At 43.2% G+C, this 14,872-nt stretch overlaps 1 protein-coding gene across 4 annotated transcripts in view; it reads left to right on the forward strand.

Moving 5' to 3' along the window:
* The first annotated feature begins 720 nt into the window (after positions 1–720).
* Positions 721–14,872, forward strand: part of LOC122158718 (putative RNA-binding protein Luc7-like 2) — a 30,026-nt gene continuing 15,874 nt past the window's right edge. Inside the window, exons 1-3 of one of the 4 annotated variants that reach the window (XM_042815642.1) lie at positions 796–824; positions 6,941–7,011; positions 8,686–8,780. Coding sequence is in view for 1 of the 4 variants with exons in the window: in XM_042815639.1 (XP_042671573.1) it covers positions 764–824; positions 8,686–8,780 (156 nt within the window). In the remaining 3 variants the exon portion in view is untranslated. The other 3 variants (XM_042815639.1, XM_042815641.1, XM_042815640.1) reach the window with 3 other exon arrangements.

Raw genomic sequence — 14,872 nt, forward strand, 5'->3', positions numbered from 1 at the left:
GGGGATTCATTGCATCTTCCCCACAGTTCATGTTGAATCCCGACTGGGGCGGGGCGGCTTTTTGTGTCGCCTTTTCTTTCGGTTGCACCGAGCAAAGTCTGACAGTGTAACGCGTCCCCTGTCTGCGGGCGGCAGATTCACAGCTGGGCCAGTCCCTGTACCAGTCGGCGGCTGCGGCCGGGCGCTAGAGGGCAACACGGCAGCCGCAGGCACAACAAAGCGCCCGCCGCCGCCAGGCCCGACGCCGCGCACCCGCTGACGGGGCGGGCTCCCCTCGGGGCCGCCCGCCTAGCCCGTGTCTCACGGCGCCTGCGCGGAGCCTCCCGCCCAATCACCGCGCGAGAAGCCGCCCTGCCCAATCGGCGGCCTCGCCGCGCCGCGCGTCACCGCGCTCGGCGGCCAATCAGAGAGTGCCAAAGGCTCCGTCCGCGATGACGTCGCGGAGCGGGGGAAGGGGGGGGCGCACGACGCGTGCGCGCGGGTTTCCGTTAGCGCTGGCGCGCGCGCGTGGCAGGCGTGAGAGGAAGCGGGCGGCCAGGCGGGGGGAGGGGAGGCGGCAGCGGCGGGTCCGGCGCGGGGCGGGCTTCGCGCTCCGTCCTCCGTCCGCGGCACGGCCATAGGCAGCGCCCGCTTCGTCCCCGGCGGCGGTGTCGCTGCGCGAGTCCGCGAGTGACGCGAGGGGGAGGGCCGAGAGCCTCGGGCCTTGTAGGCCGCAGGGAGTCGGCGTGACTCGGCCGGGCCGGGCCGCCCCCGCGCGCTCAAGATGTCGGCGCAGGCCCAGATGCGCGCCATGCTGGACCAGCTCATGGGCACGTCCCGGGACGGTAAGCGGCTCCGCAGGGACCGGGGGGGGGAGGGGGGAAGGGAACGGGGGGAGCGGGGCGGGGCGGGGCCGCCGGAGCCCTCGAAGTCGCGGCGGCTGCGGGCGGTGATTGGCGGCGCCGCGGGGCGGAGCTGCGTTCGGCCGCCGCCGCCGCTCGGCGGCGGCGCTTCCCGCGGGCCCCGCCCAGAGCGGGGCTTTCCTCCGGGTCGGGCGGGGGGACGAGCGAGAAAATGGCCCCGGGGCCAGGGCCGCCACTGCAGCATCGGCCTGTCGCGTTATTTTTTGACTGAAGTGTGACCCAGATCCTCATTATAGCCAGCAGGTGAGACTGCTGTTGCCTCCTGAAAGGGGACTTAGTTACTCAAGTGGACGAATCCCTCTTGCTCTTAGTTATGTTTTGTTTTTCTTTTTTTCCCCCCGCAAAAATCTTTCCTGATAGCCTGATATTTAGAGGCAGCAATTCCGAGAGGTGCTTTAGGCGTAGCCAGACTTCTGGTCGGTGGAAGATTCTATGGCAGTGGTCTGTAATCCAGATGGCCTGGGGACTGCTTGAGAACAGGGGGTCCCAATAAGCTGTGTAGTGCTTCATTTATAAATGAGAGAATGCTGCACCTGAGGGCTGGCAGTAATTAGAGATTACATGAGTATTCTGCATGCTGTAGTTCTTTCTGCAGGCACGCTGCATGTTTGTTGAAGCTTTGTGTGGAGTTAATGATTATTATCTGTTTCCTCATGCATTCGCTGGGCAGGTCGCATGTGCTGGTGCTCAGTTGTTGGGGCTGGGACAGCACCACCTTCCTGACAGTTCTTTTAATCTAGAGTTTTAATTATAATAAAACTCCTAACAAAAAGCATTCATGATGCATTGCATAAGGGTGTCCCTGTGAAGACAGGAGTTGTACTCAGGGCCCCTTACGGGTTTCTTCCAATTCAGGGAGTTTCATTCTTTGGTAAACACATAGGAAAACTACCGTTATGCAGAAGTTGCCTTCTAGAGCAGTGCTGGCTGCTGGGTTGTCAGCATGCAGGACCTAATGAAGCACACTGTTCTTGTCCCTGAAGATTTTGAGTGCTTCCTGTTGCAGCTGTGTGTGGCTGCACACTCAGCATGGCAGGATAGCACAGTGCTTGGGCAGTTCAGCTCATTCTGGTCAGCACCCCAGTGGCTGTGTCTGAGAGCTTTCGAGGGCTGGATGGAAGATATAAATGCAGGAGTTGCTGTTGCGGTTTTTGAATGTGTTTTCCATTGGGCCATAGGAGAAGAATGTGATTTACCTCAGGGAACTGCTAAAAAGTGAAAATGACAGTTAGGTATACGACCTAAGGTGGGAAAAACAACGTCATACTAATTTCCTTTGCTTTTGTGAGAAAGCAGTTATTTTGCTGATTACAGGACTCCCCCTTCCCTCCCACCTTCTAAATCCAGAACAGCGGCTGCTGAACTGAAACTGACTGGTGGGACAGGAAGCTTCTAAATAGCACAGTCAGAATGAGGAAAGATAAGGAGAAAAGGCTGTTTGTAATACTGGCTGCCATTATTAAGTGAAGTGGGGAATTGAGGATCACCAATACCACTCTGGTTCTTAAAAAGTAGAAAGTGTAGTGGAACGTTGTTTAATCTAAAATGTTTCCAGGGCTGATCATCATCCGTTTGAGTGAAGTTGGTACTTAATAAATTCAAGGCCATGCTCAAGGTCATTGAAATACTGCTAGCCCTGAGAGTTAAAGGGGTTTTAATTTTTTTTCCCCCATTTCGTCCATTACCTTTGATGAATCTTCTGTTTCTAGCAATGTGCAAATCACAGCTTTCAGTGAAATGGGGCTGTCCATCTCCTGGATAAGTCTGGATAGGTCACAGTTCATGATTGCCCTTGCATCTGTCCCCATCGCCTTTCATTTTCCTCTGCCTGGCCATAGAATTGACTTGAAAACGCTTCTAAAAATCGTGTATGGGTGGGATTTGTGTCTGATGTTGTTCAGAATGACCAGAATGTGTTTGAACGTCCCCATTAATAGAATGTTGTACTCACTGCAGCCTGGTGGTGTTTTTTTGGTGAGGGGAGGTACCTAGAATGTGCAGGCTTAACATTTTCACCCGTGGGAAATTGGAAATCTGGTGTCTTCTGTGAGAATAGTGCTAACTCAGAGGTGAACTCAGAGCAAATGATGTTGCTTGAATATGTGGCCTATGTTGCTTTTTCAGAGCTTATAATATTCTCTGTAGAGTATACGAATGTGCTCCAAAGTGAAGTATTCAAGTAGTGTAGTTATTAAATGCTGTTAAGTCTTGTTGAGCTCCGAGAACACCTAAAATCACTGTTCTGTGTTGGTCAAAGAGAATATCACATAAATTACAAGGACCAAGCTCAGCGAGGAGCTTCTCTCTTTCAAACAGAATTGATTGCCCAGCTTGTGGCTTCCCAGAGCCGTGCCGTGCTGGGCCTGCCCCTGTGCTGTATCCTTTCCCCAGGGGCCCCTTGCGTGTGGGCAGGGAGAGCTGAGAGCTGTGTTCTTTGGTGGTCTGCTCCTTCCCTGAGTTCTGGCAGCGGGAGAGATGCGCTTGGGGTCAAACTGCTCTCTCCACGTGTGCTGCCTGGTACCTGCTGGGAGAGGCTTAAGTATAAACTGCTGAATAGATACTGTGGGTTCCCCAAATATTGGGAAATAACGAGTGCAGAAGATAAGGTCCTGACCCTACCTACATACATCCACGTGTTTTATCCGTGTTGTTTTTCAGTGCTAGCAGTTAAGCAAAATGACTGTCACACCTGACAGTTGTTAAGAGATGATTTAGAGGTGAATTTAGTGCTGATGACCAGGGCTGTGTGAATTTGTCACTCAGATATGTGGAGTAAGCTGAGAGACTGAAAAGTATGAATTTTTAAATTACTTTAAATAACTTTTCAGCTCTGAGATTCATGAAATAGTTCTAATGGCATGGTTAGGTAATGCCTTTTTTGTCATCTCTATGCTCTAGAAAATAGGAATGACCCTTGCACATAGGTTTGCAGCTGTTACAAGTTGTGACTTTGCTTCTCAAGCAAAATCTTCACATCATGCCATCAGTACCCCAGGAGTACTTACTATTATTTTCATAGTGGCACAGTAGGGTCACTGCTTGGGAGAGCAGTGCAGGCCCAGGTGAGACCAGGACACACCTTGAAACATCCAATACTTGTATATAATTAGCACTACACCAAAGCCGTGTTCTAGTCTAAGGACATGGCAAACTAGCAAAGTTGATGAGATTCTGTATAGATAGATAAATGCAGATAGATAAATGGTGTGCTTTAGAAGTTTACCTGTAGTCATGAAGATGTTCTCCCAAGCTTCCTAACAAATACTGCATTGTGTGACTAGCAGGAACTTGTTCATCTTTGGAGCCTTTAAATGTTCGGAACACAAATATAAGTGTCAGTCAGCCCCTCTGTGCTTCACCTGATGTTTGTTTGAGCTGTACATGGAGACCTTAACCAGAATCTGTAGCCGTGACTAGCAAAGCATTTCCTTGTTCTCTGTGTTCTTCTTGCACTGAAAGTTTTAAAATGCAGCAGAGATCTTTGCACACAAAGAACTTCAAATAATGTGAATTTCTCGTGTGTAAATTTTGCGTGAAACTTTTATCAAGAGACCTTTAGAGCAAGTCCTCAGGAAATGTAAATTGGCTGCTAACACAGAGGCTCCGGTGTGACTGTGCAAATCTGACCTCTTCGTGAGGAGAGGGAAGCAATGGCTTTTGTGTCACTGCCATGTGAGTGCAAATACCTTCCCAGCAAAGGAAAAGCAGCAAAAAGCATCTTGAATGTGTGAATTTCAGCAGAACCTACCCCAAGTGTGCAACTGGTAGCAACTCAGGAATCTGACAGTATAGCCACGCATACTCTGTGAAAAGATCAGTCCAGTCAGATGGCTTGAGGAAAATGGTTGTGCTTAGTGAGTTGTGCCTATTTGCTGGCTTCGTTAGTAAGTTAGTAGCCCAGCCCTTAGAGAGCTGTGTCAGGTATTAGCAACGCTCAGTCAGAATTAGCTTCCCATGTGAGACAGCAGCAGTACCTCCTGCAACTGTATGAGGTTCTGCTAAGGAAAGATGCTGAGTGTTTGTTGTAAGATGTTTGCTTTGCTGATAAAATTTGATATATAGTTTTTAACATGATATTACACGATCAGTAGATTCACATTTGTTCTGCTGGACTGTGATGAAAATCTCCGAGGGCTGCTCCAAAAGCAATGCCTGCTATTTTGTTATGTTGGCTGGCAATATTAGAGGTGGATGTTGGTGGTAGGGCAGCGGGGGGCAGGCTGACAAAATGGCGTCTGGTGTGGAAGTGCGTGTGAAGGAGGGGTCATTGCATTCCCCATGTGGAAAAAATGGCACCCATTGATATTTGCTGAAGGTTTGTGGAGACCAAACAGTGGATGTGAGAGCAGTGAGGTGGAGCACGGTGCATTCCAGCAGCAGGGACAGCAGCAGATTTAACAAGTGCAGCATGTTTCTCGCCGGTGAAAACGCGTGGCTAATAACGGTGGCTGTGTTGAAAACTAGTGTTTTGTAACTGAGAATTTGCTCTATCTAAGAGTGTTACTGTGCTCTGTGTTGTAGTTTCCATGCAAGTAAATGGGAAGCATTACTTTTGGAGCAACCTATGCAATACGGGATAGAAATATGATTTGGGCAAGGCACACTGTGTGAAACCAGAGCTGCTGCTTGATGAAAAAATAGTGATTTTTTTTTTCTGTTACCTCAATACACATTTTACCAATGGTGGTTTTCTTCAGTGGAAAAAAAAAAAATGTCATTGGAAACACTGGAGTGGCTTACAGTAATAGATATTGTCTCCTCTGATTTCTTTAATGAGCACGAGTGCTAAAGATCAAGGGTTAAATAAGTTGCTATTCTGAGCTAATGTAATGATTTACCTATTAAAGTAGAACTTAGGAGGTCTGAAATATTAGTGGTAGTGTCCTCTTTAGCAGTGTTTAAGGCTGCTTCTAAAAATCAGATGCCTGCAACTACTTGATCCTTGGATCTGTTTTCTTTTTGCAGAATATGTAAAGCCTTTAAGTACTCCTAACAGTTCTTTGGCGTTGGCCGTATGAAGAGTGCCCCAGCTTAAGTATAGTTTGCTGCAGAGAAGTGTGGTATGGGCTGTGTGACCTCTGAAGCCCTGGGTTTGCATTCCTGTGGGTGCCTCTGAGAAAGCACCTCTGAGTCTGCAGTGTGCTGAGTGTTGTGCGTAGCATGGATCTGTGGGTCTCATTTGCCCCCTCCAGCAGCCCATGTAGCCCCCAGAGGTCGTGACCCTCTGCAGATGACTGATGTGTAGGCTGGCAGCAGGCTGCATCTTCTGCTTTGCCAGCAGTTCTGTGCCATTTTGGGGGTACTGGAGCTTACAAAGTGATGAGAAAATAAAATATATTTTCTTTGGAGGCAGTTGGGGTTTGGAAGGAGTTCTAAGAGGGATATACAATTCAGTTATCGGTAAGAGGTTGGACAAAGCACCTTTTCTTTCTTTCTAAATCAGAAACAGCACAGATTAGAAAGAATGGGGAATGTAGATAAGAAGGTGCATGTACTGGAGCGTTCTGTGTGCGGGAGCCTCTCTGGAGGTCTGAAATGCCAGACCAAAAGCACTGTGCAGAAATATGAATGCCAGTTGCAGTGTAAACGTGGAATACATTTACAAGGCTGCCATTTGATCTGTTCCTAGTACCTCTTTATTTTCTCTGTTGTCTTGTCCCAGTTTGGTGATTATGGTTATACGTTAGCCCCTTAGAGGGAAAGAGCCCATGTTGCAGAGTCAGTCACTAATTGCATACAAACACAACGACCTCTGGACATTGAGGTAATGCCTGTGAAAATCTTTCCAACTTTACCTAGGAACCGTCAGTCTCTCAGCAATTTCCTAGTCTTGGGAACTCCTTAACTGCTGCTAGGTTAGTGCCTAATAGCCATCAGCTGCCTTTTTTTTCAACAGTTCTCTTGATTTTGTTCATTTGTCTTTATGTAGAAGAATCTTTACAGTCAACGTGTATTTCTAGATGCTGTGTTAAAATTGCTGGCAGAGTCTATTATTCTATACAAACTGAACAATCTGGCCCCTTGTTTTATTTATAAAGGTTCAATGTATCTTTGCCTGTCTACATCAATCTGCAAGGGAGTGTCAGAAAGGCCCCGCATTCGCCGAGCCGTGAGTTATCGCTAACTTTTCAGATGTGTTAATGAATGTGGAACAAACGCAGTTGTGTTTTAAAACAAACAAACAACAACGAACTATGGATCCACCTCCTAAAAAGCAAACCAAAACACGGAATTCTTTACTGCAGTAGCAGGCATGATTACAAAGGGATTGCTCTAAATTTTTAGCGGTGTGAGTAACAGTGGTAAGTTTAACCTCCAGAAAACCTATTGCTGAACTGCTTTGAAGCTGCCTTCAGCCTGTGGATTACTGGGTTTAGCTGTTGTATCCCTGCAGTCAAATTAAGCACGTGGTGTTCTGGGGAACTTTTGTTTGCTTAATAATCTGAAACTGGGCCCAGCTGAAAATGCTATGTTAGCATCCTATGCATGGAGTATAAATGTGATTGTATCATGAGAAAGGCTGAATGTGTGTTTTTTTTTCTTAATTCCCCTCTGTCATATTTACTTAAGTAATGGATTTGACTTTTCGAATTGTTTAATAAATTCAAAATTCTCAGCATTTCCAATCATCGAGTCATAAAAATGTAGTGACTGCAAAATGCATCCATGTTCTTTATAGTATTTGAAGAAATGGATAAGATTGCTATATGAACTCATTGCACGTCTCTTTTCACTCAGCAACCCTCCTTGCTTCAGTAATTCACCAGTAGGTTTTCAATGATTAAACATTTGAACAAGTTTTTATTTTTTTATGAATAAATAGATGAATACTGAGAGAGATTAAGGTGTTTCATCATGCCTGTATCTTAACAGCAAGAGAGCTGTAGCAGCAACCTCTCTTCTGAATCTTAGTGACAATGACGTTATGACCTGAAGGAAAGCATATTTCCCAACCCCCCTTTCTTCCCCCCCAAATACCAGCTGGTGACTTTGATTTGGAGACTTCAGGTCTTGCTGCCAGGTGGGGTTCTTTAAACTTGCAATTGGATGTCAGAGTGTGCCAGACAGGTTGATGCCTCTGCTGATGCTGGAACTGCAACCTGCCATGATGAAGATGCAATTAAGATGTTCCCATCCCAACAAACAGCATGTAGGAAAAACGATGTATTATGGCTTATCATGCAGTTATATGCAAACATCTGTAAAATCATTTTGCATATAGGCTGTCCATATGTTTGACTGACTTTTTTTTTTTCAAGGTTTTTAAGCATTTAAATTCATTCCTCTGCCAACTCTTTTTGCTACTCCTATCAGAAGTAAGAGGGTGCTTTGCTTCAAAAAGCGAAACAATAAAATGAGTTTCAGGTGGGATTCAGTGAAGACTCACTATGTATCACTTTGTTTATGAAGCTGCTTTTATTTGCTAATTGTTGCAAAGAAATACATTGCTATTTTGTACAAAAGCTGAATAGAGCTTGTTTAACAAATGCTGTTGTAGCAAAGTATTTTAAAGCTAATACTGCCCTTCTGGTTTCAAGCACTTTCCACACTACATTTTTGTAGGGGAAGTATGAGAGTATTCTTGAATAGCACTGTAGAGCATTAAAATATGTATTTGTGGTTTTGGCTTTATTTGGCAAAGAAGCATAGAGTGTTTTAAGTTCTAGTCTCCGTAGGCCTTCACTACGTGACAGGACAGTGTTAATGCTTTGCATGTAACTTGCACTACGTGTCTGGCTTCCCCAGGTTTCTAACCCGGGTTGTGTTGGTTTCTATGTTGCAGGTGACACGACCCGCCAGCGAATCAAGTTCAGTGATGACAGAGTGTGCAAGAGTCACCTCCTCAACTGCTGCCCTCATGATGTCCTCTCCGGAACTGTACGTAACCGAGTGCCTTGCTTTGTTTAGTTCAGAATGGCAACACTGAATTCTTTGGTCTTTTTTAATATCTGTTGACTTCGTGCTTTTCAAGCACAGGTTGGATTCGTGCCAACTTTTATACAAAAACGGAATTTTGTATTACAGAGGCTTTTTCTCTCCATTTCTGGCACTGTATGTTAATTATTACTCAGAAATTCATATTTGTTTGCTGTAGCATACAAAACCTAAAACAGATCAGGCTACCTACGTAAATCATGCTGTAACGAAGTGTTTATGCACCGGTATTGTTGTAACTAGCAGAAATACTCCTATACAATTCTGTACAAACGCATGAAGTTACTTCCTTAAAACTCCCTGTTGGCATCTGAATGGGGAAGAGAAGTTTGTGGTTTTTGTTTTTTGGTTTTTTTTTTTTATAAATTCAGTTGCATTTTTGTGAAAGCAGTTAAAAGTACCAATAATTGCACTTCTAGAAGCTGAAATATGTTGTGCATAAGTGACAAAGTGCATGACGTCCAGTTACTGTCCTATTTTTACAGATTTAAGGCAATTTAGAAATCTCCAGTTGTAGTATATTAATAACTTGGCTTGGATTTTTGATTCTGTATCAGAGGTTCCTATGTAGGAACAAAGCACTCTGACATGTGCCAGTAACTTTTCTGGAGCAGTGGTGCTTCAGTCTGGGGGTGCCTTTGTGAAAGGCAGGGAAGTTGTTATGCTGATTATGGAAAAAGGATGTACATGTGGGCAGATACCTCAAAACAGCTGATAGGTGAGTGTGTTGATGTGCTGGGTCTCACTTGCCTACTATTCTTAATACAGCACTTCAGTAGGTTTTCTTATTTGTGTTGGCAGATGAGAAAATAAGCACTGGAAGATATGTCTTAAGGGCTATTAGAAGTATTAATAATAAGCATTTTTAGTTCTCTGTACCTTACTCTTTGAAATAACTGACTTGATTGGAGTCTTCAGTAAAATACAGAATAAAGTCCATTTCCAAGATGAAAAACTGGAATATGCAGACTTGGTAACTGGTTTACCTGTGTCTCATCCTTCAATATGAATAGCTGTCATCTTAAATAACCATGATATTTCTGGTAAATCAAAGGGCTTTGAAGACTCACGCCTAAACTAAATTTGTTTGCTTTACTTACTTTGTCATTTCTTGTACTGATAGACCAATAATTACAGTTTGTCTTTGCTTTCAATGAGAAGTCCATAGAAAAGTGGATGCAACTTTAATTATTATGAAACACATCAGCAGGAGGCAAAATGAGCAGAGAACTGAACTAGAGAATTTAAGATTGGTCTTAATATAAAAGGCAGTGGAATAGAAAAGCTCCCCTTGTTCAGCCCCTCCTTAAGGCTTGTGCCTCCTTTGCCTTGGCCTCGTGTGATGTGTTAGGTGTCAAATTGAACATAATGCATGCTGAAGCTAAGGCAGTGTAAGTGATAACAATTTGATAACAATGCTTTATGTATCATTATTGGGCATGTATATGTGCATGTGTAGGTCTATTTTTCAGCTATTTTATGTGTAACTCTGAAGTGGAGGGGAAGAGGAAGATGTCCCCCATCTGTTATGTTGTCTGGTGCTTTAGTTGCGTGGTGAACAAAAGACCTCATGGCTGGGGACATAAATGCATGCTACAGAAATGTCTGAAGTCATTGTTCAGAATTCACAGAGTCCTTTTAGAATGTTAGTTTGACAGCTTTCCACTGTGGTATAATTTCCATAAGCAAATACTTTTAGAATGGCTGTTGTTAGCAAGTAAGAGTTGTTTATAGTTCTAAAGGTTCTAGGTAGCATCCAATAATACCTCTTACAGTGCAGATCAGGCATGTAGGCTGTGCCTGTCTATGAGTGTGTTGGTTCTTGCTTAAAGCTCTCTTCTGTCTCATTCTGAGTTGTTCTGCTGCTGCTCTTGGAGTATTTATTCAGTGAGTATATGTTACTTGCTTTCTTCCTCAAAATTCAAGTAGGCATCAGGTGACAAAATGTGATCCATGATGTCATTCTAGGTCCAGCAGATCAGTGACTAGCCTAACGCTGTCAGTGGGAGTAGAAGCAGGGGACGCATCAGAAGCAGGCATTATAATATTACCCATCCAGTGTTCTGCTGTTCAGTGTTCTTAAGAAGCACGCTTCCTACCTTAGCAGCACAGCTATTAGAAGAGCAGAGAGCAAATAGTGTGTCTGACAGGTTATTGATGATTTGGGAAATGAAGATGAATTTGTTACCTGAGTTTTGAGAGGAAAATTGTAGTGTATCTTAATGACCAAGATTGATATGTGACGAGGATTGTGTGACTTTGAATTCAACATTAGAATCTTATGCTTATGCAAAAAAAGTTCTGTTGATTGGTTTATATGGTTAAATCTCTTCATTGACTGCATTGTCAATAAAATACTAGCTGTGAATTGCCAATTTCTTTTTTGCTATATCTGCCTTCTTCTGAAAGGCGCACTACTGCTCCCCTCTGCAAAATGCAGACTGCTGTGCTACTCTGTTCCACCCACTTCTTCAGAAGCACTTGAGGAAGGCGCACAGATGTATGAAACAAATAAAACTACTGCTGTCAGTAGAATATGTTAATTCAGTTTGTTCTTTAATGGCAGAATACCCAAAACTCCACTAAGGAACACGTGCTGATTTCCCTTGAAGATAAAATCGCGTTCCCTAGGCTGCAGTGTGTGTCAGCAACAGTAGTGCACATGTGCCTTTAGTAGAAGATTGGAAAGCTTGTTTTGTCCAGATCTCTGTGAATCTCATCTCTTCTGTCTTTGGATGCAGTGTCTGCTTCTTTCTTTTTAAGAATATTGTATGAGTTCTTCTAGGCTTCTCAAGAACATTTAGAGTTGTTATTTTCGTCAAATGACTTTGATCAAATTTATTATTTTGTTATCATTAAAAGTGTTTACTGAGGGGGAAAAAGGCCACAAGACAACAACAAACAAACTCACAAATGATTAAAGGTTTGAATTTTGAGTTTTACTAGGAGGTTTCCAATGTCTAGATGGGCAACAATGCACAGATTCTGACTCCTTAGAGCTTCCTTTTGTACTCCTCTGTCTTATTTCCTTGGAGTAGCTTGTCATGGTAAAATAGTCCTTCCTGGAAACCTAAATATTTGATTGAGAGCTATAAGTCATAAAAACTGACTCTGTTTCAAAGTTAAATTTTCTTCTGGGTGCTTTGCCACCAGAACAGTTGCTTCTGCTTCAGTTACCCTTTTCTTTCATGGAAATAATGGGCTGTGTTGAAGTTATTGGAAGACTGTTGAGTCCTAACAGCAGAAATGTAAGCAAAGGTAATAAATTGATAGAGGATGTTGTAATTCTGAATGTATTGTGCCCTGTGATTGTCTTGTATGTGAAGTGCCTTGTTAAGTTTGCATCAGGCAGATCCTGAGCTAGTCAGTAAGATGGCAGAAATGCTCTTTCATCCCAAGATGAGAATTTTATAATGAGATTACGAAGTCTGTGAGCCCTGTCTTTTAAGGCACAGAAAGTCACTAAGACAAAAAATTGAAATAAAAATTGCTAAGGGATAAAGACTTAACACTTGCTTTACCTTTTTAGGCTCAGTAAATGCTGATAGTCTTGTGATGGTTGATATTTTTGGTGTTTGTTTTTCAAACCATGGTTTTTGAGTTCCTTTTCATCAGTGTTACAAAAATGTTTTTGCATATCTGTATACACATAGATATGTGTGTGTATTATGACACTGGGACTGAAACTGCATATGTAGAAATCAGATTACTCCTTTTTAATGGTATGGCCCTCTCAAGCAACAGTCTCTGGATGTAAATGTTATGCTGTCTTCTGCAGGTTTTACAAGATGGGCAAGAATGTGTTTTTTCTATTTTCGTGAGTCTGTGTCTGAGTTGTAGTGGTTGAAGTGATAATGTAGTGACATTTAAAGCAAATACCTTCAGTAAGGTTAAAAGTAATCAAGTCCTGAACACTTACAGTGGTAACTGGCAGCTTGCCTTTGACAGCCCCAGCAGGTCAGTGCTTCTGCAGTGACCTTTGTTTGCTTGTTTTATTACATTGATTGTCCTTTCCTGTTGAGAGGTAAATGTCACAAGTATTTTATGTGACCTTGCAAATTGTGGTTGAGAAGTTTCTTTCTACTGGGTGAACTTTATCTACTTTTGTGCGTTTGTTGAGGTAGGTTGCTTTTTGCGTTTTGTTTTTAAAGTCCTCAAAATATGCTGTTGGTGCAGTCCTACAGTTACGTGCATGGTTAGGCTCATGAGTTCCTTGCACCCAGCCCTTCAGGAGTCGTGCTGGCTGGGACCTTGGTTTAGCAACATGCTTTGAGACGTCTTATCTTTAAGCTCATTAGGGTGGAGTTCTGTTCCAGATAAAGACACCTAAATTTAGGTTCCATCTGGGGAGCTCAGTGTCCAAGATCTATTTCACATGCCACTGGGTGCCCCTCTGAAGGTGGGCTCAATGCATCTGGTCTCATTGCACTGTATGCTCAGATTGTTTTACTGTGGAAGAGCAGTTGGGTTAGTCCTCACATCTGCAAATAGGTGTGTTTAAGTACCTGCATTTAGGTGTTTTCATCTGGAGCTGGTATCTTTGTCAGTAGTTCCATAGGCTTGGTGGAAGTATTCCATGCTTAAAACTCAGTTGTGCTGATGTGATTATTTCATGTTCTGCTAGAGGTTATCAGCAGATCAGTTTAGGTTTGATTTGATCACGTGAACTGCTTTAACCTTTGCAGATGAAATTAGGCTTGCATAAGCCACCTCGATTCCTAGTCTTCAACCTAGAGACGATGAATTTCTGTATGCTCTGTTGAGACAGTAAGTGATCACATCAGTCTCTTTAGATGTATTCTTAATTAGTTTGACCAGTGCTTAAAGAACAACTTATTTTACCACGTTCCATTTTAATGAGCGTAATTTATGTAGAAGAAGGGTTGGGTTCATTTTTTATCATTGCTCTTCAGTATGGTTATCTGACTTTAGCACTTTATAGCCTGATTATAAATTAACATTAAAGAAACAGATATCTCACTTAAAAGTGAGGCATTGTTGCCAGCTTTATCTTTCAGGGAAAATCTATTCTAAGATACTGAAGCCTTCAGAAGTAGGTAAAATTAAAAAGGGGAACATTTTTCTTGACACTCTTGGTAAAGGGAGAGGTGTGGTACCTCCAGAACACAGCGTTTCCTCTCAGATCAGAATTTCACAAATTCTCTTGCTGAACATGAGCTGTTTTGGTGGGGCTACCTTTTTAACTAGAAAGAGTTCTCTACAGAAATGCTGTTCAGAGTATCACCTCTCAGAGCACATCAAAGATGCGTGCTGGTTTTAGGAACTTTGATAGTGTGCGATACTCTGTCACACCTCTCAACATCAGTCCTTTGTGTTTTAGGTTGGTTTAGCTTCTATATGCTTTTACTGCAGACCTTACTGTGTGCATCCAGTAATCTAAACTTTGATGTCAGAAGAATATATAGTAGTTGTAAAAGCATGAAGATGAGAAGCTTGTTGTAGATTGCTCAAGACCTGAAAACAAAACGTTAGGTTCATGATTTCAAGAACAGCACCACGTCTGATGGTTTAGTCTGTTCAGCTACTGATGTCAGCTTCTTTGAGTGCACACTTATTTTTCATAAAAGCTCTTCAGCTTCTGTGTTGCTTATATTCTGGACACTTCTCCTTGCCTGTATATACTGAAGCAGGGCAGTGATCTTTCTGTACCTGATTTGATTGACATGGTACCAAGCATCAACAGGAAGCGAACGTTTCTCTTGTTAATACAGTTCTATCCATTTTCATGGATGGGATGACAAAAATAATTACTGACTCATTTCAGTATGAGGTTTATGGGGATTAAAAATGAGTTATCTACACCTCAGCTCTAGGAAATCAAGCATCTTTAATTGCCTGTTTACAGTGAACGAAAGAAGAAAAAAGTGTTATGGCAAGCGGTTAGCAAGTAGTAGCAAGTCACTTTTTTCTTGAATAGAGCTCTGCAGCAGGAGAAGATCTGCATGTGGTTGCTAAACTGTTTTCTGGACAAAATCTTCAGCAGTAACCTTCCTTTGTGATAAAGATTCTCAGGA

The sequence above is a fragment of the Centrocercus urophasianus genome, unplaced genomic scaffold (genome assembly GCF_019232065.1).
Source record: "Centrocercus urophasianus isolate 14NV4802_14NV808 unplaced genomic scaffold, USGS_Curo_1.0 seq_15, whole genome shotgun sequence".
Taxonomy (NCBI): Eukaryota; Metazoa; Chordata; class Aves; order Galliformes; family Phasianidae; genus Centrocercus; species Centrocercus urophasianus.